General features: G+C 31.7%; 1 protein-coding gene and 1 non-coding gene across 2 annotated transcripts; one reads left to right on the forward strand and one right to left on the reverse strand.

Annotated features, from left to right (window-relative positions):
- The first annotated feature begins 211 nt into the window (after nt 1-211).
- Nucleotides 212-26,619, forward strand: LOC106126168 (sodium-dependent nutrient amino acid transporter 1). The gene is made up of 13 exons (XM_013323656.1): nt 212-369; nt 2,910-2,982; nt 3,350-3,470; nt 3,917-4,089; nt 4,429-4,607; nt 5,164-5,278; nt 6,012-6,143; nt 8,478-8,801; nt 10,923-11,042; nt 19,645-19,839; nt 20,068-20,211; nt 20,575-20,703; nt 26,302-26,619. Exons 2-13 carry the CDS (start codon nt 2,932-2,934, stop codon nt 26,461-26,463), a joined length of 1,845 nt encoding a protein of 614 aa, XP_013179110.1. The 5' UTR covers nt 212-369; nt 2,910-2,931; the 3' UTR covers nt 26,464-26,619.
- Nucleotides 22,971-23,042, reverse strand: TRNAD-GUC (transfer RNA aspartic acid (anticodon GUC)). Its single transcript has one exon. It is a non-coding gene; the product is annotated as a tRNA-Asp (tRNA).

Genomic DNA, 26,619 nt, shown 5'->3' on the forward strand with positions numbered 1-26,619 from the left:
TATATAGATTTAACTGGTAACGCCAGGAGGAGTTTTTAAGTCATAATTAAGTCAAAGCTGTCGTTTCAAGCAACGACCTGTCCATACCTATAGTGGTCAATATTTATAATGTATGCATTTATAAAACTTTTTGAAACAAAAAAGAATGTCTATTGATCACAATTTGACAATGCCTGAATAAATATCATGACATTACATTGCGATATGTCAAAGCATTATTTTAGACGGTTAGTTATTAAAAATACTTGTTATGTTTAGAAAATATTTTATTACTTTCTTTGATGAATGTGTAAAGAATAATTCGAAGTTAAATTAAGTTTAAACTTCACGGCGTTTAATAAATATCAATAAAATACTATGTCGAATTAGGTAAGTATTTTATACAATTCATTTTCAATCGTAATCCTCCTACGAATATTTTGGAAAGTACATACTAAAGAAAGATAATTCTTTAAGAAGCTTCCGTACAAACTATTTGAGGAATAAAAATTGCTCAAAGTGGGGTTTTTTCTTACAAAATACAATTGCGTCTAAACCATATCATATACAGAGGAGGTAATTTGTAAGCCTTACACCTTCCACTTCACACATAAATTCACACATAAATACTATATTAAAGTTCAATGTGTACAAATATATTGTAAATAAACAGCGGCTACTAATATCCTTGTATACTGAACATCAAATACTTATAGATCGCCGACTTGAAGCTGCGAGTTTCGTTTTCTTGAAGTAGTCCGTGTATGTCAGCCCTTAGCCATAAGTCCAGAGAATCGAGCGCTGTATTTGAACTGATTCAAAAGCAAATATACTACAAGTAGAAAAATCGTTTGTTGTCAGGTAAAAAGTTTAATCTACGTCGTGAGTAATTCTAAAACAAAGAGATTATGTTGATTTTGTAATCAGATATGTTGAATAGGTCTTTTCAATAATAAAAAATATCTATATAAAATAAATTTACTGCAATATAAAGGTTAAATTAATATCAAAATATTTAAATAAATATAATAAGTCCCTTCATATTATATTCAAAAAACTACAACTGTATTTCAACTTCATTATCATTCAGTGAATGATTTTTCTTTTTTTTAATCTATTCTTTTGTGCTTAACGCCTTTATAATTAAGTTAATTGTTCTTATAAAAAAGTAGAACCTGCAAATTATCTGCTCCCTATAATTTGAAAACCTTTACTTTGCGTTCTTCGATCTTTGACTAAATACTCTTCTTATTACGTGTAACTTGTTTTTAATGTTGCTTTTATTTTTTTTTATAATAAAAAACATCATGGCTGAAATTTTTTTATAATTATAATTATTAGGCATCAGAAATAGAATATCCCGTATTTGAAATTCAACTAATTTCTCATATTTTAACGCATCAGCGTTTGTATACGCCTGAGGGGCTCGGAGGATTCAGGTGATCTTTAGGTGTGACAAGGCTATAGTCAATCACGGTGGCCCAGGGTAGGTTGGTTGACTTCACACATAGAGTTTCTTTGCCGAAATAAACAGGTCACATCATGATGTTTGCCTTCATCATAAGAACTCCGGATAAATGGACATAAGAAATTGAAAAGACATGTACATGGCGATAAACGAACCTGGACGTTTTAGATTAAAGTCCGGTCCGGTTAAGCAGCAGCACACATTTTAACACGTTTATTTAAAGTCTGTTTTGACCGATTCGAGACGAGAGGTTATAGTGGGGAATTTAACAACTTAAAATAACTTAATTATTGTTTATAATAAAATGACGACAAATATCACGTTACAAAATTAAAACTGCAAACCGCTTTATTAGGGTTATTCTCTTGAAAGAGCTTGCTTATAAAGTTTGACTTATTCAAGTCAACGATGTCATCGTCTAGAGATTGCTGAGAGCCCTACATTCAAGCATCTAAAGTTGTAGAATAAAATGAAGGTATGCACTCGGCAAGGAAGATAGAATTTTTAAAAATTCAAATCCGGAAGCACGGTGGCAAAAGCAAATATCTCATTGAAGGCGCGGTGCAATAGAATATTTCCGGAGCAAATATATCGTCCGGATTGCTGTCAATTCATGTGTATTTGAACTTGGTAGGCGCTCGTTGAGAGACGATTTGAAAAGAAACGTTCGCTTCGTTGAATTTAAAATATTTATATATTTAAACGTATTTATATTTATATACGCATACAATTGATGAAAGATGTTTACTTATTAATCTCTAAAATAATGTTTTTTTTTAACACAAACGAGAAGTACACAGCCATTGAAGTTAAGTGATTTATCTATTCGAAAAAGACAAAGAAATATGAGTATGACTTTTAGGCACTTTCGAAACAATTTTAGTCTACTTCGTATCTTTATAACAATGTCGTAGTACTTATATTAGTTACTCTAATTAGTAGAGTTAGATTTAATTGGTAGGAAAATATATAACTCAATTTTCATGGTTAGTTTATGATATTTTGGTGTGGAAATATCAATGCAAAATTCCCTCGTATTCTCTCGTTTCCTCTAACTCGATGCAGACTCGAATTTGAAGCAAACATTTGCATGCTACTGATTGGTATGTGCTTACATATTGATATTTCGAATTCACCTTTGCTATTTAATTAAGGCAACGAACTCTGAAATACATTTGATATTAAATGTGATGTTATTGGCCTCGAGTTTTGTCTTAATTTTACTAAGAAAATTATTTAAGCAATGTAAAGTGTTTCTCAGAAGCTTATTTCAGGGCATCTCGTTTGAAACATTTTCCTAACTAATGATTAATAATATAAATTAAATCATTTCACATTACCTTTCTGTTTTATATTTATAAGGCTAATTGATAACTAAATTTACGCACGAGTTACGATACGTGTAAACCATAATTTACTGTGAGAGATAAGCAGAATAGTAAAGACTTTTTTTTTTTTACAGAGTACCTGATAATTTTGCAGATATGACCGGTGCTGATTTACACATAAGTACTTCTTCTGTACACGATAAAAGCGTAAGTTTATAGTCCAATGCCCTTTCATCTAAGCTAGTTCTAGTTGGGGGTATCAGTAAAAAATATTTCTGTTTATTCCAAAGCTTATCAATCTATTGTCCAATTTTTTTATTAAAATACTGGCAAGTAGTGTTTTGATTTATCTATGGCTGGTTTTTGGTATCATTAAGAGTTTAAATTTTAGAATAGATAATTCTAAATTCAAATTATAAAAATGCGTGAAAAGTAGAGCAATTAGGCATATTCGTCCTTACGTGGTTGAAGAAATGGGAATTATCGACAAAACCAGTTTTGGAGCATTTGAAAAAATCAAGATACGCCCTCGCTGCCTGACTGTTAAGAATTGACTGTATCATATTATTTACAGGACAGCTATGTACACAAACATTTTCGATGGGACAGTATAAAACAATTCGTTTTCCTTGCGTTTTCGGTTGCTTCTTCAAGTTATAATTTTGATATATTCTCAAAAGTGTTATACGATCGAGGTACGTGTTCCTTATTTTATAAAACTAATGATTGCATTACTAGACAAAAAAAATCATTGCGAACTGATGAAAGTAACTTTCTAGTAGCAAAGTATAATGATTTCAGTAGGTCTAAATACGGGATAAGCAACATTTTTATTTTCTGCTATAACAATATTACTGTGTTAATATTATAAGAAAATCCCACCGTTTTTCTTATAAGGAAAGGTGGGGAAGTGAAAGTGGACTTTCCGGATCAGAGGATGCATGGAAAGGGAAGATATTTTCTCTCTGTGCATCCTCTCCTCCGTCGATTAAAGGCAGGCAACGTATAGGCAATTGCGTATGTCTATGGGCAACGGTCACTTCGCTATTTCAGCGATTTCAGGTGGCCGCTCGCTCGTTTGCCACCTTATATTATATAATAAAAAAAATATATGCTAAGAATAATAAACCTGGACTTTCAGTTAAAATTGTCGATTTCATATTTCTGGAAATAACAATGGGTATAACTTATATGTTTATGGATTTATTCATCAAGCAATATACAAGAAGAATCGATTGTTATCAATATTTGAACCCTTTATTGAGGGGTATTCATATGGGCTGTGTGCTGCAATCACTGCTTTGGAATATTATTGTAAGCCTTACATTTAACTTGAAATATTTTTTGAAACCACACCAATGAAGGATCTGATTGTTGGAAGTGTTGGTATGGTACAGTTAAAAGATTATCATACATGTGATCTTAGTTTTATCAGACATATATATAAATAGAGAATAAGAGAGAGAGAGAGAGAGAGAGAGAGAGAGGAAAAGAGAACAAGAGGGAGAAAGAGATTATGGCATTATAATTTTCTCAATGCTATGAGAGGTTTCTTTTAAGTCTCATAGTTGCGGAGTAAAGATTTTGTAGAAGCAGCTTACCTCCTCGTTTGTCGTTTTTATTATTCGACTTTAATTGTTGATTAATGTTTAGTTAGCAGGTGACTTAGCAGATGCAATACGTTATTTCTTCGCCGGGTTCCACTTTATCCCGCCATGGTCAAAGTGCAACAAACACCATCGGATTTGTGTGCCTACCGTTAATATTATTCTCAATTGTAGAATGAATAACCAGACAAACTTAAACGAAACGTCTGCCAGTGTCAATTATCAGTAAGTTTTTTATATGTAAAGCAAATAACGTCCCAATGAGTTGTACAAAATTAAGGGGCGCGTTTTAAGGTGTTTGCTTCTCTGGACCAGCACGGTCGACAACCACGGACATTAAATATTTCAGCTCAAAGTTCAAAACTAAGTCGGTATGCATCGTATTCATTGTCTTCGTCTGTCCACAGAATCACGCACCGTGGAAACGAGCAATAATGTTCCTTTCGTTATAATAATTTGTCATTTCTAACTTTTACTTTGTACCCATCCTTTGATCTTTACGGATCATATTATATTTTGTGAATTAACTTTCTAAGAAACTTTTGAAGGTTCTTCTTAAACGTGAAAATAACTTTTATTGATATGGAAATGTTTGACATTTATTTATCATTTGATATGTAACTGAGGTGTTTTCTATATAATATGTCAAAGTTATTGGATATTACGATTAAAGAGCTATGTTAATTATATCCAAGTTTTCGTGAATTTAAGAATTCTTATTATGGTGAATGATGATTTCATTTTGTTTTCTTCTGATCATTATTATAATTCAATGTTTCAGCGATTCGTATTTTAATTCCGACAAACATGAATTAACTTCAAGACTGTTTGTTATAACTCTTGTTTGGATCATAAATTTTTTTTTAGCCACTATGACAGACACAACTCTTATTAAGGTAACTTTTTTCAGGTTTACGTTCTTTAATTAATTAATTAATCTGAATAAGATAATACGTTATTCTACGTTGGTTTCTGAGACAAAAATATCAGTCATTATAAAAAACAAAGCATGTTTTAAAGGGCATTTTGGTCTTAGGAACTCAAATAGTAAAGTTTTAAAACTATGTTGGTTTATTAAATTGATGTCATGAATACACTATTTTCATATAGTATTATACTAATACTCATGCCTTATGTATTATACTAGCTGTCGCCCGCGACGCTATCCGTGTGGATATATAAAAAAACTTAATTAGTGTACCCCACCCAGCCATCCATCCACATCACATCCATCTAAACATTCGCATTTATAATATTAGTAAGTTAAATAAAAAGCAACTCTTCAAGGCATAAATTCGAAAATAAAAGGAATAAAATCCTATGTCCGTCTCCTGGCTCTAAATTACCTTCTCCCCAATTTTCAGCCATATCGGTAAAGCCGTTCTTGAGTTATAAATAGTGTAACTAACACGACTTTCGATTATATAGATATATAGATTTTTTTCCAAAATTTGTTTGTGGGTGTACACATTTTTTTAATTTAAATTGCATTAAAATTGTCATAAAGGAAATAGAGTTATAGACTCGCATACTCAACATAAAAATAGTTTAGCAAAGACGTGGACAAAGTTAATAGAAAAACACTGAATATGAGCTAACCGTGAAATAAAGTTTGTTTGCTCATTCCAGCTCGTCAGAATATCAACGCTATGGAGGACATTCTCAACAGTTTTCGTTCTATTATTCACGTTATTTTATACGGAATACTTTTTCACGAATGCCATTAGTCAAATGTTTGATGCCACAGCGCCTCGAGTATACGTAAGTCATTTTACTGAATAGGAATTGTTATTATTTTATTTATGATAAGAAATATATTTATTTGCGTACATCGTTTTAATGTATTCATTGTATAGATATTCTTGTAACATCATAGTCCTTTTTTTAAAAGAAATGTAAAGTTGTATTTTTAATGCGATGTCAAGTACGAAATTGTTTTAAAAAAGACGATTGAACATGCGACGCAACTGTATTTTGTTAATTTATATTAATATATTATATTCTTATTTCATCTAATTAAATATAATATTATAGTCAAATGGTAAGTCACAATGCAATAGTCAATTTAAAAGGAATTAAATAATTCACTATTACAAATGAAAAATCGTTGAAGCGACTTTCCGTGAAGTAGGGAAACGTTCATCCTTCTTTGTGATTTAAAAGGACCGTTTCTATCTACGGCACAATTCATTCTGGAGTGCAATGTACTCGAGTCTGAATTCGTCGCCTTGTAATTCACATTTCTCTGTGCTAGTTTGCGTCAGATCCGTTCCATTGCCTATATCTACAGTCGCCTCATTTTGTGTTGATTCTGCATCGTCTTATACTGAATTCAAATCTCTCAATTGCTGTCCATTTTAGTGTAGTTTGTGTGATCTGAATCTCTTTTGATTTATGTAAAACTAGCTATCACCTGCGACTCTGTCCGCGCGGGGTTAAAAAACTTAATTCGTAGTCTATGTGTTCTTTTAGACTATATTCTATATCTATTTCAGCGCCAAATTTCAGCGATATCCATGTAATGTAATGAAATTTGGCACAGATGTAGAACTTAGTGTGGAAGTACACATAGGCTAGGTATTAAGGTTTTTTTTGGTCGGACGCGGCCGAAAGCTACTAAGGGAACGTACCCATAGTACGTGACCCGTTACAATACTACGGTCAGTCGGTGGGGGTGGGGCTCAGGTTTTTGTCACGTAGTCGTTAGTTGTTATTTTTCATAATACATAATTCACTAGTAATTTAAATAGGCATGCAGTCTTATGCTATAAAGAAGAGTATGAGCCAGATTATTTATCAATTTTTGCCTGTGACATGATTAAAAATCATAATTATGAATTACTACGAAAAAAGTAAAGGGGGTCTTGGCACTTACTACGAGTGGTCACCGAGGGGAGGGAGAGGTCAAAATAACTAAAAAAATAGGTCATGTAGTATGGGTATGTTCCCTAATGTACAAGCACATAAAACTAAAGTATCTTCAAACTTACAATTGCATTATTTGTTTAAAAATTATTCCTTATTTAGTTGTGATTTACTATAAGTAACACCATTAATTGAATTATTAAGACATTTCACTCAACTTTAATTATTTAGATGAAGTTAAAGTGCTCGTTGCAGACGTTGAAGGTAAAATATATCAGAATGTTTATTAATACTATGAAATTGATATCTACGCCCGTTTCCGTGCTCAAAGAGAATCTAATAAGCGTCGTTTATGCGAACTTCTTCAATCAAAGCGCTGTTTATAATAAAATAATTGTAATTGACAGTTGTATAATCATTAAAGTTTTCATTTAAAATGAAATTAAATGGAATCTATCAACTAGCTGTAGCCCGCGACTCCGTCTACGCGTATTTAAAAATACTTAATTATTAGACTATGTGTTTTTCCAGACTATGTTCTATATGTATGCCAAATTTCATCTAGATCTGTTCAGTCGTTCTGGAGTTACTTTCAGACAGACAAACTTTTCTACTATCTCTAATCTGTTGAAAAATTTTGCTTTTATGCCTTTATATTTTAAAATAAAACCAAAAGAAAACTTGTTTATAGCATTTTATTTAACCAACATTTACTTCAAAAGATACGTCGAGCTTCAACGTCTGCGAAGTACCGGCTAACGCAAATTTTCCGCATAAATCCAAGTAAACTCGATTTATGTGATATAAGTTGCACAAACGATCATAGTCGCTTTGCTGCATTTTGATATTGCGGCTTTTAGTTTTCATTTCGTACGATTTTATAATTTTATTTTATACAATAATAAAACTTGGTAACTAATACATTGATTTTATCTTTGTTTTGTATACCCGGTCGAAACTTGTAACTTCTCTGTTATAAATCTTGTTGTATTTAGGAAATGAAACTAAGCATTTCATACATTTTCTTTATTGTATTATTGTACTAGCCCGCGACTCATATTAGCGTTCTTCCAAGCTATGTACATCTATGCCAAATTTCAACTTCATGCAGCCATTCTGGAGATACCTTCCAACAAACATCTATACATCCAAACATTCGTATTTTGTAATATTAGTTAGAAGTAAGATAATATTAGTAAGATTTATTAACGAGGCCAATCTCCTTTTCAGACGTCAGCGATCGACCGCATAACATTTGCGTTTGGCATTGGACTGGTCGGTGTTTACGATTTTGGCACTATGTCCCCTCACACTATGATCGATAATGCTGTGGTGATATTTGGAATAATTTTCACAACGTTCGCTTTAGCAAGATCTATTATAGTACGTGTACTGTATCAGGCATTGACTGTATGTATTAGAGATAACACAGAGATCACATCCCACTATCTACTGTTTGTTGTACTACCACTGAGTTCAGAATTTTTGCATGTGCAAAAAGTTTTTACAATCTACATATTCCTCAGTGTAATGTGCTCATTAAGCGCCTATTTGGTAAGTTTCATCTTAATCTTAGTAATAATTTAAAATTTAATATAGAGGTGATGAGAGATGGATGATGATGATATAAGCAAAAAAGTAATGAGAATTTGGGTGGCTACAAAGGTAGAGGAAGACCAAAAAAAATATGGAATGACTGTGTGAAGATATGACGGCTGATAGAGATGTATGGTGGAGTAGTACATACTGTGCCGACCCTCAATAGGGATAAGGGCAGGTTGATAATGACAGTACCACGGTAGTAGCCTAAAATTGTGTTCTATTTATAGCGTTTAATTATTTATGTCTGTTGTTGATGTATTTTTATATTCTAGATTGTATTTAAAATTCCTTTCGAGTAGGGTTGGCGGCAGGCAGGTGACCGGCCATAGCAAAAAGCCAAAATCTTAAGGTTTTTAAAAATCTTGTGCCAACCCACATGACTGGGTTGAGGCCAATAAGAAATAGCAATTTAACATTTCTATTAAAAACTAGCTGTAGCTCGCGACTCCGTCCGCGTGGATATATAAAAAAACTTAATAAGTGTAGCCCACCCATCCATCCACATCACATCCATATAAACATTCGCATTTATAATATTAGTAAGTTAAATAAAAAGCAGCTCTTTGAGGCATAAATTCGAAAAGAAGGGATAAATTATAGATGGTTTTAATAGTAATTTTTCTAAACGATGGTAACTAATTGTATAATTTACCATTAACCTTATCAGTGACAGCATTGAATTAATTTTCTTTGTAGTTTCCATAGAGCATTTTCTTTCTTTCTAGCGATAAATAAATGTCGTTAGACAATAATGTATACTCGGCTATTAAGTGAAACACAAAAGAGGTCATCGTACATTGGGCTATCTTCTTTTACAACGAACTATATAGTTCCTATTATTGTCAGTCTCGGCCCCTCTTCTAGTAGCAGAGTTAATTTTAAAATTGTCCCTCTTCCATCATTCATACTTTGTAAGATCCATTGTAACACAAAGCTCTTATTAAGCTGACAATAAAAGTTTATTTAAAACTAGAAGCCGATTGCATTTTTATATAAAAGTGCTAAAGGCTTTCATTGTAAGTTAAATAATATCTATATTTAATATTTATAATAAGTAAATAAATATAGTAAATATAAATTAAGTAATATTGTACTTTAGGAAATACTAGTTGTCGCCCTTAGATCCGTCCGCTGGTAATTAATAAAAATAATAGCCTATGTGTTCTTCCAGACTATCTTTTCTATCTATGCCAAGTTTCATCAAGATCCGTTGAGCCGTTTCGGAGATGCCTTCTAACAAACATCCATCTGTCCATCCGTCAAAATAAACTTTCGCATTTATGATATTAGTAAATATTTCTTAATCCATCCATAAATTTGATACGATATGCGATAACCACCCATGGTTATTTACATGTGCACGTGCATTTATATGTTTATTACAAGTAAATAAAGAAAAAATAAATGAAACAATAGTTTTTGTAAGTTACCGAATCGTTTTGTTGCCTCTTACTACATCCCTTGGGGGTCTTCTGTCCACTGTACTCAACGTATTAAGCTATTGAACAAAACAAATATACGTTTTATTTCAATACCCAAGGGATGAGACTGGCAGCTATCAAATGCGAATTATTAAATAACCTCAATAAAATATTTTTATTTATTTAATTAGATATAATGTAAAAGTCTGATAAAACGGAATGATATATAGTTTTTTTTGTGTAATCAAAAATTAGAGATTTAGAATCTTTTCTTTGAGTATCCGGGAGAAATTTTCAAAAGTGTACCCTGCCTTTGCGAGGGAAAGACAGGGTTATGTGAAATTTCTTTTCACTAAAACCCCCTCGATGACCATCGTCAAGTGACTGTAAGGGTCCCGAGATCTCCAATGGAACGAACCGGGACCCCTACATCAATGTATGGGGTCCCGGTAAGGAAATCTGTTTCCTCATACCTTCAAACAATATAGTAACCCGGGACCACGCTATGTTGTCATCTTCCCCGGAAGAGATTTCGAACCTAGGACTTCTGATATAAGTTTAACTGTAAAAATAGTTTGTTTATCTAGGACGCGTTAGTGCCCCCACCACTTTAATTAATATTTGATTTAAAACTGACGATTATTTTTTTCAGGCAATTTTGACGCTGACGATATCGAAGCTTTTGCATAATGAATTTCGTTCAGTGAAAGTGGTGTACATGGTGGGAATATTATGTTTTTGTTGTTGCAACCTCTCGTATCCTGTGGCTATGGTAAATATTTAATTAGATTATAAATAGTTCTTGGTAAAGTACTAGCTTACTGAAAAAAAAACCAGTGCTTTAAAATTGAATACATAATTGTTTACAGTCGGTAGACAGTGCACTTGTTAGCGTGCATACGCGAGTGCTAGGGTTTGTTCCATGTTCAGTAAAATAGAAACAATGTGAAGGTACCTCGTTGAGCTAATTAACGAAAACTATACGACTCATCCACTCGACCAACTTTTGTGAAGAGTCAACTCGGTCGTGCAATTATTTTACACAACAATTTACGCCACTACGGTCCGTGTATGCACTATTAAATGCTTATAAGTTAGCTAGTTTCGCTTCCACGCTTAAATCTAAAATGTTAACGTCCAATTTAATATGTTGCTGCTATTATGTTATATCAGTTTTTCAGTTATTCTGTGATAATCTCGCTTCTTACTAATATTATAAATGTGAATGTTTATATGTATGGATAGATGGATAGATGTTAGAAGGTATAGACAGAACGACTCCATAATTCTCGCTGAAATTATGTAGGTATAGATGTAGAACATAGCCTGGAATAATACGTAGGATACTAAATAAGTTTTTTTAAATACCGCTCGGATGGAGTCGCGCGGGATGGCTAGTTGTGTGATAAAATGAAGGTGATTTTGTGATATAAAATACATAATTTTATTTTGTAATTTACCAACTTTTTTTGGTATTGAGCAGTTTGTTTACGGTCAAGGGTTTGAATTGGAAGGAGGCATAAGTGTATGTTATCTTATTGAGAACATATTAATATTCTGCTCATTACTAAGCACTTTGGATTTACGATATTGATAAGCCAGGTAAATCCCCTAAAGGACACAAAAGAGTCCTACTTATATTAAGAGTCCTTTACCTATTTGGTTGTACCGTATGTCAACGTACTTATTATTCCAATATAATTAATTATTTAAACACTAGTTGACGCCCGCGCCACTGTCCGTGCAGAATTAAAAAAACTTAATTAGTAGCCTATGTTTTCTTTTATAGTATGCTCTACATCTATGCCAAATTTCAGCGAGATCCATGGAGCCGTTCTGGAGATACCATCTTACAAACATCCATCCATGCATACATCCAAAAATTTGTTTTTATAATATTTGTAAGAATTTCGACTAGCGATTAAGAAAATGGGTATACTAATTAAATTAGCTAAACTTATTTTAAAATAATGCGAAGAATATACGTAAGTGTGTTAATTTGGAATGTTGACGGAAATATTGTCAAGCAACGTTAAGAAATTCTCGGACCTGGTTTATTTCATTTTCATAATAAACTATGTTGTAAGTAAATTTTAATGTATCATGTCTTCGTAATTATTTGGTATGCTGCGGTTTTCTACTGTTTTACTAGTAAATTTGATTTGTTTCATTTTGTGCGTATTATAAAAAAAATATATGTAATTTATTTTAAATATCTATAGTTATAACATGTATATTTTTTTCATATAGTAACTCATTCATATGACAAATATAAAAATAACTATTTTGTTGCACTGGAGTTTTTAAGGTTTGAAATAAAATGTAACCAAAATTTTTACCTTTGAATCTTTGAAATCAGAGATTTGAATAGCACAGGAAATGCATTTGCAAAAATCCAAGTCTGAACTAAGTTGATTCGATCGCTTGATTTGCATCAAGATCCGACATCCGACATTCTGATTGCAACACGATATTCTACAAAGAGATTCTTATATTATGCGATCTTCATAGTATAAAATGACGGTAAAAATCAAAGGTCAGCATAATTTTCCACCGGCTAGTATTGAGAGCAATATAGAGGTTTCAAGTTGCACCACGAGGAACATTAATAAAAAAATAACGAGCTTCTACTGAGACTCGCTTCTAACATAAAACAGCCTTTCAAACACGCGCGCGTACGTACCTTTTGACTTTTTCATTTCAATACTTATATGAAAATCCTCTCAATAGAATATGAATGAATAAAAAATCTCTACAATTCATCAATTTCATAGAAAAAAAACAGAATATTTTTCACTTTTGGCATAAAGTGATATGAAGATCAACACTCGAATTTCATCTGAAATTAAATAGATTTAACTAGTATTGCTATTATAAATGTGAAAAGGCAAAGTAAATATTTTGCTGCATGACTTTTATATTTCATTTATGACAAGTTCGCCGAAAAAGAAAGCAACGCAACACAGCGGAGGCGTAAGCTTTGCGTTAGCTTTTCCATGCTGCGTAGATAAAGACAATATGCCACATAACCTCAAAGTTACGTGCGTTGGAGGTACACGTACAACAGCCAGAGAAATTAAGACGTAAATAGTTTTATGTGATGCAATGCCGAGCGACAAAACATCATGTTTTATTTTAAAGTTAAGCACGACTCTATTCTTATTGTTCAAAGTTCTCAGAGAGCGATGAATCTTCGCAGAGATGTCTATTAAGTGCTATTTGTTTTTTTGTCATCGCTATGGTATCGTTATCGACAACATTTGTATTAAAATTTGTGCAGCGCCCCTATCGGGCGTAAAGAACAACATAAATCTCATACTAATTCTAACATAATTGGCGATAACGCCCACTTATGTCCTGAGAACTTTTGTACGCTAACATTAAAATGTATTTACCGTGTTTATTGAATACGTAATATATTAAATTATAAAGTTAAAGGAACGAGCTCGGCTTCGTATGTGTATTAGAACTGGAACCGTTTCCTCTAAACAAGTCAACTCGCTTTAATAATTCAAGGGCTTTGCGAAAAATTCATTGCGCCAGCGTGTAGCTGAAGGTCGAACATTTTACATGCAAAAGGGAATGGTGTTGCTATAATTTACGATTTCTTGTTTCTCAACACATTTGATTAATTAAATTTGCATAAGTTAAAGTGCTTTAAAGCGCTTCTGCTTTAAATGACGGGTTACGGTGACAACTGTATATACTTGCTTTCGCCCGCGACTCCATCCGCGCGGAATTAAAATAAAGATAGTAGCTGATTCGCAGACCTGCTTAGCATGTATATAAAAAGTTTCGAAAGAGTATGGTAACTAACATTGTGATATGAGAATCTTATATATAATACTAGCTGTCGCCCGCAACTCCATCCGTGCGGAATTAAAAAAAACTTTATAAATAGCCTATGTGTTCTCCCAGACTATGTTTTCGTATGTTTCATATGTCATCAAAATTCGTTGAGCCGTTCCGGATATAACTTCAAACAAACATTCAACCAAACATTCGCATTTATAATATTAAGTAACAAGTAAGATTTATAAGCACAAAAAATATAATGTACATACGTAGCAAAACGTAGCATATATATGCTTATGTATAAGTCTATCTTAGCTTTGACTGTTATATCACTCCCTCATAATATTAAATTGTTTAATCTTTCGCAATACATTATTACAAACTAATTAAAAACGCCTAACGCTCTGGTATAGTTAAAAGGAAACTTTTATAATGTTTCAACTCAAACTATAATAAAAGTTAAAACAACAATTGAACTTCAACGTTCTTAATTAATTAACTTAACCATCTTACTACTTATATTTATAACTTAACAGAAATACGTTATAATGTTGTATTAAGTTTATAATTAAATTCCCTGTAGTATAATGATGTTGGTATAAGTTTCAATGTTGCATCGATAAACAAGAGCATTGTCAACAAACATTGGCCGGGCAGGGTAAATGTTATCTCACAAGACAAAGGCAGACATCCGGTCGATTGTGACCTTTGCCTTCATCGCTCACACGCTACGGGTAACCTCACCCGGGATTTATACAACAAAAATAAAGCACTATTCCAGTAAAAGCAGACCACCGGAGACTTTTTGGCGGCATAGTAGTTGTTTTCATTTCCCTATAACGAACTATATTCATTTCTCTCGTTTATTCACCTTTGTGACTTGATTAATAGTGTTCGCCTATTGGTTGAAATTTTACCATTATTCATAATTTTTTTTTTCATTTGTGATTAATAGCTTTATGCACTTTTTCACCACCTGTACCTTTTACCTTATCAAATTTTACGTTTATCTGTTCGTGCAATTCCATTAAAATGGGTACACAATTATCTTCACTGATATATAAATTTTTCGTGTCACAAATTTTCGTTCCCATACTCTTCCGAAACGGCTTGACCGATTCTCATGAAATTTTGTGAGCATATTAAGCAGGTCTGAGAATCGGCCAACATCTATTTTTAATCCCGCTCGGACGGAGTCGCGGGCGACAGCTAGTTATATATAAAATTGTCGTGTCACAATGATAGTTATCATACTCCTTTGAAACTGCTTGACAGATTTTTATGAAATTTTATATGCATATTCAGTAAGTCTGAGAATCGGCTACTATCTATTTTTTAAGCGCGGACGGAGTCGCGGGCAAAAGCAAGGGTGCACATGGATTTCTTTCTTTTAATTTAACTAAATAATAACATTCAATATTTAAAAAATATAAGAATGTTTCAAATATAAAAAAAATATTAAAAATATCTGATGTGTATGAGAAATTGTAAATACATAAATGGTGTATGTTCGGAAACATGGTTACCTCATTAAAGGTCAATGTCAAGGTTACCTCGAGTACAATCACAGTAAAACCTCGTTTTATTTTACAACACTTTACCCGAAATTCTTGATGGTTTTATTCTTTATTTCTTGAATGAGCTCAGTAAAAATAGATCAATCAAAATAACCCTGTCGGCAATTCGAATTGCTCTTAAGCAAATTAAAATGTTTACCCTGAAATAATTAACTACAGAGGTTCGTTTGTTTGAGCGCGATTTACCTTTTCTTATATCTATTGTTTTTCTTTTAATAATTGTTATCAGACAATGTTATTATACATTTATTGTTTTATTTTTCTATTGTTATATTTCATTTATGAACAGTATTGTATGAAAGGTAATTGTTATTTATATAATACCAGGTTCTCTTATTACAAATAGTATATACGAATTGAACTTTGACCCCCAAAATATATTTTTGTATATACGTTTCAAAGTGGGAAATCAATCGTTCTGATATAAATGTCTTTTACATGTGGTATTCTATAGATTGCTTTTATATTTATTTCTTTACATATTCAATTAAGACTCTTGTTCATTAAATAATAATAGTAATAAATATTGCATATAAAAAAATTAGGCACCATCGGTTGCGGTATCACTTGACTCAAGCAAACAGCAGTCAGTGCTGGCGAGACTGAGACCTTCTCACTATGCGTGCGGTTTCTAAAATTACCGCCTTTTGTATCGGACGCTTAATCCAACTTTTTAGCGAGAGCTTCTTAGGATGTTGGTCGAATCTTTTCGCTGTCAGTCAATTCGCCGATACGACTATCGGAATAATGGTAGTCGATTTCATACGCTGTACGCGTAAACTGTTATTTCTTTTATTGTTTTGCTTTAAAAAGTTTCAGTGCAGATATGATAGGTAAATGAATAAAAACATACAGTCTGATATATGCATGTTACGTTGCGTCGTCTTCTCAAATAGGTCACAGCGTTGCGAGTAAATTTCCACAGGCATTAATATGAGGCGTGATGTTAGCGAGGCTACAAACTGCACAACTTAGTACGATTCAATTTGAATATCATCTCATATTTATAGAGGAAAATAACTGTCAACTGAAGACTGACACACTTACGTCCGAATACTGAAATGGTCATTTAAATATGTTGCAGCTTCACAAACGATTGAGCCTCGCTTAAAACGGTCATTGACTTCAATTTCACAATAACTCCAGATAAATAACAAATTCGTTATCTTCCAATTTCCAAGTCCACTTTCGTACTATTATTGAATTAAATTTAAAAATATCTAGACCACTTGATAAAAATATAGCATATATGTGGTTACTTCGTGTCATTTTGCAGTTAAATGAACTGTTAATCACTCATATTGGGTTAGGAATTTATTTCTAAATAAATTATTATTGTATTCAAAGTCTGAATGTAATTCGAAATATGTTTTGTCTAGTCCTGTCTTAATTAAAACATACATTACTTAGTGTCTTCATAGTTAGGGCTTAGTTTAGTTTTACCTAAAACTTAAGCTGCGATGTATAGTTGTGTATAATTAAACAAAAATTATATTTGGGTTGTGATCGTTAGGCGTTTAGAAAATTTATAGTTGTGTTCCGAAGTAAAATATTTCCAAGATCGATGGAGTTGGACATTTTTGTTGGAGCAGTTAAAAATTGGCCGACACCCAATATTCTCAAACGTAGCTATAAAAATACATATATCACCTGGCTTTCAGAAAAGTTTATAATTATGGAAAGCTATACTTTTTTACATACTGTATATCAACAATGATTGCTACAAAAAAAATATATTTCATATAGATGCTTCAAAAATATTAATCTGGATAAAATAAAAAGTCGCGTGAATTTTTAATATTTTAAAATCAGAGTTTTTAAACAACATGGAATGTTTTAATTTTGTTATATAAAATGAATTTAAAGGTCATAGTGCATCTTGATGTTTAAAAAACTTGACCCAGTTCGTACACTCACCAAAACGTTACAACGATTTTATAATAATAACCTGCAAATGTTCTGACGACTATTAAAAAAAATGTAGTTGCGTGTACATTTTAGATTACGAAAGTGCAAAGCCTCATCAATATAGATAAGGATCCAAGATTTCTATAGAAAAGTTATTTCTTAGTCATATTATTAGCTCACTATACGTCCCCACTGAAGGGCACGGAGTCTACCCTAATTTAGGGGTGACTAGCCCATAGTCAACCACGCTGGCCAAGTGCGGGTTAGTTGACTTCACACATATCTTTGATTTCCTTTGCAAATATGTGCAGGTTGCATCACGATGTTTTCCTTTACCGAAAGAATGTCGGATAAATGTACGTATGTTAATTAGAAAATTGAAAAACACATTGGTACATGGCGAGATTCGAACCCAGGACCGGCAGATTACAAGTCAAGTACTTAAACCCCTGAGCCACCGACGCTCTTTATTTCTTAGTTATTATGAGAAAATTTCAATATAATTTACTAAGCTTTGTTTGTAAGACGTTAACAAGTATCTGATTTCTTAATTACGTTTCGAGATTGTATTACATTTTCATTTCAACTAAATAATTGACATTGAGAAATTTGAATAAGATACTTTGGATAGAGTTTGAGTAAGTTTTAATAATACTGAAATTGATACCAACTATATCAAATTAATTCATATCTATTTTGTATTTGATCAAGTTTAACATCTTAACGAAATATACAGTACTTTTTAGGGTTCCGTACCTCACAAGAAAAAAACGGAACCCTTATAGGATCATTGTCCGTCCATCTGTCTGAAGATTTTTTTAACGAATTCAAACTTGAACATAACATGTAAATCTATGAATGTTATTTTTTACTGTATACAGGTGTTACTTTATATTATGTATTATGTAATTATTTATATTAGCAATTCGATGAATTAGCTATCCATCAATTTTCTAATTCTCGAAAATCTATTTAAATGGAGGTGTAGTGGTATCGTAGCAAGTTAGCGGATTTCAGAATTATTGAAGTTGTTTGTCGATGAATTTCGGAAACCTATTTATATATTTGAAGTTTTCAAAGTTTCCTTGAGATTTTCAGAATTTTAACATTACTTTTAATAGATGGCGTAAGGATAATGAACTCGAAGAAAATGTATATTTTAAATTTGAATTACTATTTCAAAATTGGTACTCCTAAATAATCAATATGTGCGTCGGTGGCTCAGTGGTCACTTGACTTGCAATCTGCAGATCCTGGGTTCGAATCCCGCCATGTACCAATGTGTTTTTCGATTTACGATTTACATATGTTCATTTATCCGAGGTTCTTACGGTGAAGGAAAACATCGTGATGCATCCTGCACATATCTGAGAAGAAATTCAAAGATATGTGTGAAGTCAATCAATCCGCACTTGGCCAGCGTGGTTGACTATGGCCTAATCACCCTTAACTTAGGGTAGGCTCCGAGCCCCTCGGTGGGGACGTATAGTGAGCTGATGATGATGAAATAATCAAAAATAATATGAAATATAATATAACAAAAACTAGAATAGTTTAATATTCACGTAGTAATATATATATTTTTTAATATTAGCAGTTTTTTTTGTAAATTTAATAATATTTCTTTCACCATTCCAAGTAAGCTCTAATGCTAGGGATATGGTTTATGACAATAGTCGAATGGCGAGATTCGAACCCCCGACCTCGTGATCGGAAATCCGTATCCTTGACCATTAGGCTAGTGACGCTTTTTAAATTGTCACAAAATTGTTAGTTTAGTGCGCAACATTTTGTTAATTATATTGGATGTTATGAGAGCTAGGCTTCAATAAATAAACATACAAAATTCATGAACAAAACTATGTAATAGTTGGGATTATTCTAATTTTAACCCTTATGTTCATTTTGTATAGTATACCATACATACAACTTTATAAAAATATACGATCACTACAAAATAATTTTTAACTCAGTTTTTTTTTTACATTTTTTTTTTTTGCTTTTCTTTAAAAAAAGAAATCTTGCCACAATAAGGGTTAATGAAAAACTAATTTATTATGTTCTTTTTAATTGAATGTATTTAGTCTTTTTCAGCTTTCGAAACATAAACTAATAGGATTAATACAAGGGATAAACTTCACCGTGTTGTATCTAGGTGGTTTTAAAGTTGCCATTGTTATGTGGTTGTATGGTATTGGAAAGCTTTCAACTGATATTCAATTTTCACTGGGTTTTAAGCCTACACAATTTTGGACTACATGTTGGGCTATGCATCCCATTTTGACGTTTGTAAGTTTTGTATTTATTAAAGTGAATGAAAGAGATGAAAATATAGTGTGTTTGGGCCGATGATCAATATCCCATCGGCCCAACGGGAAACCCACAATATGTTTAATTGAATGAGTTATTTTTGTGGAATTCTATTATATTGTTACCATGTTGTTCGAGTTTAATATAAAATGTTTTAGCGTAACATTATTTTAAATTTGTTTTAATTTTACTCTTATTTATTTCCAGTTGTTCATTGTCCACAAATTATATGTTTTAATACATTTAACGGAAAAAGTGCAAATGATATTGGCCAGTACATGGATCCTATTCTCCTTTTGTTTTGTGACAATAATTCAAATCAAAACTATAGCTAAATTTATCGTTCGAAATGTGAGTATAATTATATTGGAAATTCATCATTTTGTATGATGGAAATTAAAGATTTCCAACCTCTGGTCGTCAGGTACATATTTTCGTTTTTACGGACCACTGGTGGTACACGGCCCACTGGTTGAGAACCATTGATGTAAATAAATCTTAAATTAAACACTACTACAGGAGTACAGCGTATCCCTCTCACTCTACTAGAAAATAAAAGAGAAAACAATATAATTACGTGTTTAATAATTTGTCGATTTTTTAATTCGTGTTTTTTTTTTTAAATAAAAATTATTCTATTTAGACCTTAGACCAGCAAGAAGTCAGTCTAGTGCGTAAGAAATATTAATTCTTGATAACAATTGTGCTTTCCAGAATCTGGTGGGAGTTTTAAAACCTAGACCGAAGTATGGACCTCCTGAACCCGAGGACAGAGCTCGAAGGCGAAAATTTGACGTATCAACATTACATCAATATTGTGTTCACCGCTGCTTGATAAATGAAGTGAGTAGTAAATATTGGAATCTATCTTTCAAGAATAGACTACTAAAATATGCTTTTACTAAAGAAAAGTTAAGTAAGTATTTTTTATAATAATTGCGGCTGTTTCGTGCCTTAAAATATGTATAAAATAAAATATAAACTTTTTAAATCAAACGTTCGCTCGTACAATAAAATTAGTTGAATTGATTATTTTAAACTATTGGGAAACCCAACGCATGCCGGGTTCAGATAGTATGCTATAAAAAGATTATGACAGCCATTGGAGTGCTTTAAATCAATTTCATTTTAAGCCGGCTTTAAATGTGACGTCCGGGTTAAATACGTTTGCATGTCCGTTTTTAATCTGTTTGTTTTTTTCCTGCAAAATTTTAATAAAGGTTAAAAGCAGACTACAAAAATAATTAAGGCTTTAAGAGTTAATAACCGAGCTGGTTTATTAAATTTAATGATCTCCAATCTCTGTTCCAAGCAAGTTTTATACAGCTTATAGCTAATTTATTAATTCTACCTTCAAATTAAAACAAATGAAAATATAACAGAAGCTATTCCGGTATTTATTTACTTAAGTAACAATGAACAGAGCATCTTTCCGTAGAAAAATCTATCAATTTCTTTAAACATATATGCCAAAATAAATTTTATGGCGCCTACGTAAATTATCTTTGAAACGCAAATTTTCCAAGAGTAATTTTTAAAAATAAATACGATTGATCAAAACGCATCAAACATAAACATAAATAGACAACTAAAATCTATTTTCTTATTCTTTATAACGTTACTTTAAAAATGTGTATAATATAAATTTTAAATATTTTCTTTCTGTGCATCCTCTCCTCCATCGATTAAAGGTAGCCAACGCATATGCAATAGCATATGTCTATGGGCAACGGTCACTTCGCTATTTCAGCGATTTCAAGTGGCCCATTTCTCGTTTGCCACCTTATGATAAAAAAATTCAAGTTAATTTAAAACACAAAATTGTGTATTCCAATGGTTACATAGGAGCCATCGAAATATGTCTTTTATTTGCACGTAAAATTCTACGTATACGTGGAACTAGACCGCAGTGTTAATATTTGTTAAAAAAATGTTGCAGCTGCGGCATGTTTTTTAATTCGGTTTACTTTCAGGTTTCGAACGGTGGTAGATATAATCCAATTTTGTGTAGAACTAAGATCCTTTCACGGTAGGACCGGTCTATTTATTTATTACTGTTAGAATTAAATTTAAGTTACCCTTTCTTACTTACATTGGCTTAGAGCATAGAATTACACAGAATATTATGTTCAAGAAGTTTATTAATGTAATATTAATATTTAGAGCCATATTTAGGGAATTATTACTGAATACATATTCGAGTTTTGCTACGAAATTATTCGTCGATGAATTTTTCACTCAAAACACATTGTAGATGGACTAAAATATAAAGAATATAATTATAGGAAAGTCTAAGAATTGGCTTTAAATTGTTTGTAATAATAACAAAACAATCAACGAATTTTTGTTATGCATTTGGAGTTATTCCGGTAAGTTAGTGAGATTACACGGAACAAACACGGATTTGCGGACAGATATAAACAGGCAGAGAAATAAAAATTGGTCATTATCAGCTACGTATATACATTATGTCTACGAAATACATTTTTTTATTAGATATAACATACAGACACTTTAATTTTATTACTATGTAGAGATTAACAAAATTCTTATTAATAAAAGATTACGTAAAATATTATTTAAGCATTAGAATGTATATTTAATCGTTTATTTAATATTAAATTCAGGGGTAAAGATGCATTTTAATATAAACGTTAAGAGCAAGATGTTATATGATAGCCGTTGCTCTTGAACGCACTTGTAGCTTGTGTAAGAGATATCGCGTAGCGTCTCTCTACTTATAGCGTTATTACTTTTTTTTAAGAATGTTTATTGTTGTTAATATAACCGAGGTACACCGACTTGTACAGTTTTCCCTTAATGTATGTTTTCAATAAAGAAATGAATCTTGTAAGTCTATAGAAAAGTAAAATATGAAATTTACAAGTAAAATCTTTGGTAACTGATTTTCAAATTTTCTTCGTAGATGAAAACTCTTCATATGATTAATAAAACGTAGTATACGTATTCACTACTTGTCTAGTCAAATTTTCTATTCGAAAATTTACCTTCGACCCTCGCTGGAATAATATGGTGGGGTGTTTTCCAAAATTACCGAACAATATCTAAAAAATAAAACAATTTCTTGAAAAAAAAAAGGATAAAAAGTTCTCTTCGGCGGGGAATCGAACCCCGGTCTCCCGCGTGACAGGCGGGGATACTGACCACTATACTACCGAAGACTTGAAAGATATGGCAAATAACTGAAACGTATGAATCTTATTTCGTGATATAATAATGTTTTAAAAATTATTTAAGCACGGACGGCTTCCGTCTTTGGGTAGAATAGAAACATTACTAAAGGGTCCTTACATTGGCAAGGTAATCTTAAAACTGCTTGAGATTAATTTTCTTTTTTACAGAAATAATGTCAACGCATAGTCAGTCTTCTAGGTAGAAGTGTTATATATTTTGTTTGGTATAGTAATTAATATATTTCCGCTTTTTCTAACATGTACTGATCGAAGTTGATTGAAGCGCTCTATCGAACAGTGTCTCAGGGAGTTGTGTATTTTTTGCTAGACTTTCAATGCTTAAATCGCGTAATATATGTTTAATTATATATAAATATATTTATATATAAACCAAACAAACCACATATGTACATTATAGCTAAAAAATTAAACTCTGTAATAGAATCATTGGTTTAAATTAAGTCGTAAGTTATATCGTATAAAGAAAACAAAGAAGGAATATCGTATGTCTTATTATTCGTAGTTGTGTTATAAAGCTTTTAGGATTATTTTATTACTTTACACATTTTTAAAATTGATTGTAATTTATTAAAATAGTCGTTGATAAAAAATACCAATAATCCCGACTAACTTGAATACACTTCCAATAGATATGTTTTATTCCTTTTCATTTTGTGTTTTAGCGTTATTGAAGTTTGTTTACTAAAGAAATAACCGTAAAATAAAATTTTGATGCATTTTATATGAAACATTAATTTCTTTTTGCACGATGTTCATTTTCCTTTCGCGTAAAGTTCCCGTCTCGAAGCACTCTCCAGTAATGCACGTCATACGTTGTAAAGGCTTTGATGACTTGGACCCTTAGACTATAAAGAAATGGATAAGGCAAATATATATCTGTGAATTTTCGTGGCGGTTGAGGTAATGATTACACAAGTCAATGTTATGCTGGCATTTGACATTAATTTGAAATTTAAACACAGACTATGTCTAAAATTAATATACACAAAACGTGCACACAAGAAAGTTGCATGCTTGATAGGTCCAGTCTCTTAAAAGTCAAAGCTAGGACCTAAATAGGGCAAACCGTGTTTTATTTGTCTATCAAAGCTTGTTACTATAGTCACTTGTTTCATTTTAACCTCTGCCATGATTCCTTTGTCGAATAGTCTGACGAGTTTTTGATCAAATTTTGCTTGCTTTTCATTCGAGTTTTTGAGAGAACAGAGATACTAGGTAACTGTGGGTTTCCATTGTTAAAACTTGGATAAAAAGATAGAATCATTATCATTCTTTTAGTCATCCTTGTCGTCATTATTTAAAAAATCATTCTAAATAAGTATACACGTGTTATTATGAGAAAAAATATTTATTATACTATGTCTATATTTATGTACTACAATGTTTTTACAAATTCAATCGTTAATACAAATATTTATTTTTGTCTATAAACTAATAATTCCAATATTATTTTATTTTTGTAATAAATAAAACACAAAAGTATAACACTAAAAGCACATCATTCGGGAGCTTTAAATCGATTTTGTTGAAAGCCTACTTGGAATCGGTACGTTCGAGTTACATGCATTTTCATGGAAATTCAAACGACACGCGGACCGCGAACGACATGCACTCATGTCAAAACTCAAGTGAACTACAAACAGCCATCGGTGAGCTCTTTTCGATAGCGATCCAAAATGTTTTCGTTGCGTGATATCAAATTATCATTCAAATATTTATTTGAAAGATTATTAAAAATAATATTTAAACTATTTTACATTCCCTATAAATACTTTATTTAGATAAAAACATAATTTTTATTTAATTTTCAAGGTTTATTTTTATTGCAACTTAAGAAGACCTTATCGAATTTTTATTACAATTCATATTATTGAAGATAACATTCGTAATATACTAATAAATAGTACAAACTTTGATTTTTTTTATAACTTCGATAAAATAATACATATATAACGAACAAGAATTTTCTACTTTAGTTATAAAATATAATAACCGAGTAAACAAGAACAAGGTTGTGGTTATAAGATTCTTTAGATTCAATACAATTTAATGCAAGCATAGATTATTGTGGAACTAACGAGTCGATTCAACCGACTATTTCTCTTACATTCTCTCTATAAAAGAAGGTAAAGCAACCGCAAACATGTTTATTTATTGAGATGCCTGTGATTTTAATGATAATTTCTGTAAACTTACCTTCATTCCAATGATACTACAATTTAATTTATAAAATAATTTTAATTTAACGACGTTATGCAATATTTGAACTAGAAATTTACTCGTGTTCAAATAGATTAATTAGTAAAATTCTATCATAAACATTGTAAAGTAATAATAATTGCAAGCTGGCGGCATTCTATTGACGCTCTCTGACCTACTACAATCAAGGTATTACGTCAATATTTTAAAATTAGAAAAAAGATAGCGTTTTTTATTTTTTCATCTATTTTTCGAAAAATTCTTTATTTAACAAAATTATAAATAAAAAGGAAATAACAAATTGTACTATTGAAACTGTTTTAATGATTTCGAAAACTCCAACTGACGATATTGGTCGTGCAATTGTCGAACTGGAGTGAAACTTGACCTGACTGATGTCTGTTGTATGATAGATCGTCGGGTACCGCAGAAATGCTCGATTACTTCCAAATTGAAGACTTCAGAGCGCTGTGAACATTTTATGAAACAAAAGAATGATGGAAAAATTACTGGTTGGATTATTATACTCGTAACTATGAGCTTCCATTGATGTAACATTTGTACGGAAACAATTTTTATCTCTGTTTTTATCAAATAAATATAAGAGATGACAATATGTTCTTGTACAAATTATTCCATAGTGGAGATTCATAGTTAGACATACAATAGAAGAAAATACGAGTATAAATCTTGGTCTGGCAGTTGTGAAAAATCAGTAATGTGTGGAATTCGTAATTATTAAAAATATATTAGTCTGCTTGTTTACGTATTGCTGGATGTGACGTCATAAGTGTGTTGTCGCGGCAATCACCTTATTTTACGGCCAAGGCACGCCAATAGTTATTTCGCTTCGAAATATAAAATAAATTATTATCAAACGTAATATGGAATTACGATGTTCTTTGAGTTTCATGTCTTTGTATGTTCATATTATGATAGATTAGATCATAATTGTTAGTCGCCAAAGATGATTGTTGACGTAACATTTCATTATGAATAAAATTAACCCTATTTTTTCTGTTTCCAGGAGTGCTATGAATGCAATCACATGCCATTGATATTCAAAAGGAAGTCAAGAGTTGAATCCATGTCCGACGCAGATACATCTCTGACGAATATATTCGAATCAGGGGTTGTAGCGAAAAAATCATCTATCGTAATGGATAGCTCACAAATGCACTTTAACTAAAATGTTTTATTCAAATTAGATAAAAAAATAGAATAATAATATTCCTAATGGGAACACGAAATAGCAATTTTATTTTCAGCAAAACGATAAGCGGCCCTTGAAAATTTAAGTTTTGTGTAGGAGTAAACGAGTAAATGCTTTCCTTTTATGTACATT

The sequence above is a fragment of the Papilio xuthus genome, unplaced genomic scaffold, assembly GCF_000836235.2.
Source record: "Papilio xuthus unplaced genomic scaffold, Pxut_1.1 DF825017.1, whole genome shotgun sequence".
Classification (NCBI taxonomy): domain Eukaryota; kingdom Metazoa; phylum Arthropoda; class Insecta; order Lepidoptera; family Papilionidae; genus Papilio; species Papilio xuthus.

Bases quoted from the DNA above. Each gene is read 5' to 3' on its own strand.
- LOC106126168 (XM_013323656.1), top strand. From the start codon at position 2,932: ATGACCGGTGCTGATTTACACATAAGTACTTCTTCTGTACACGATAAA. The intron at 5,279-6,011 runs GTAACTTTTTTC...TGCTCATTCCAG, and splicing joins CAGACACAACTCTTATTAAG to CTCGTCAGAATATCAACGCT. The intron at 11,043-19,644 runs GTAAATATTTAA...AGTCTTTTTCAG, and splicing joins TCTCGTATCCTGTGGCTATG to CTTTCGAAACATAAACTAAT.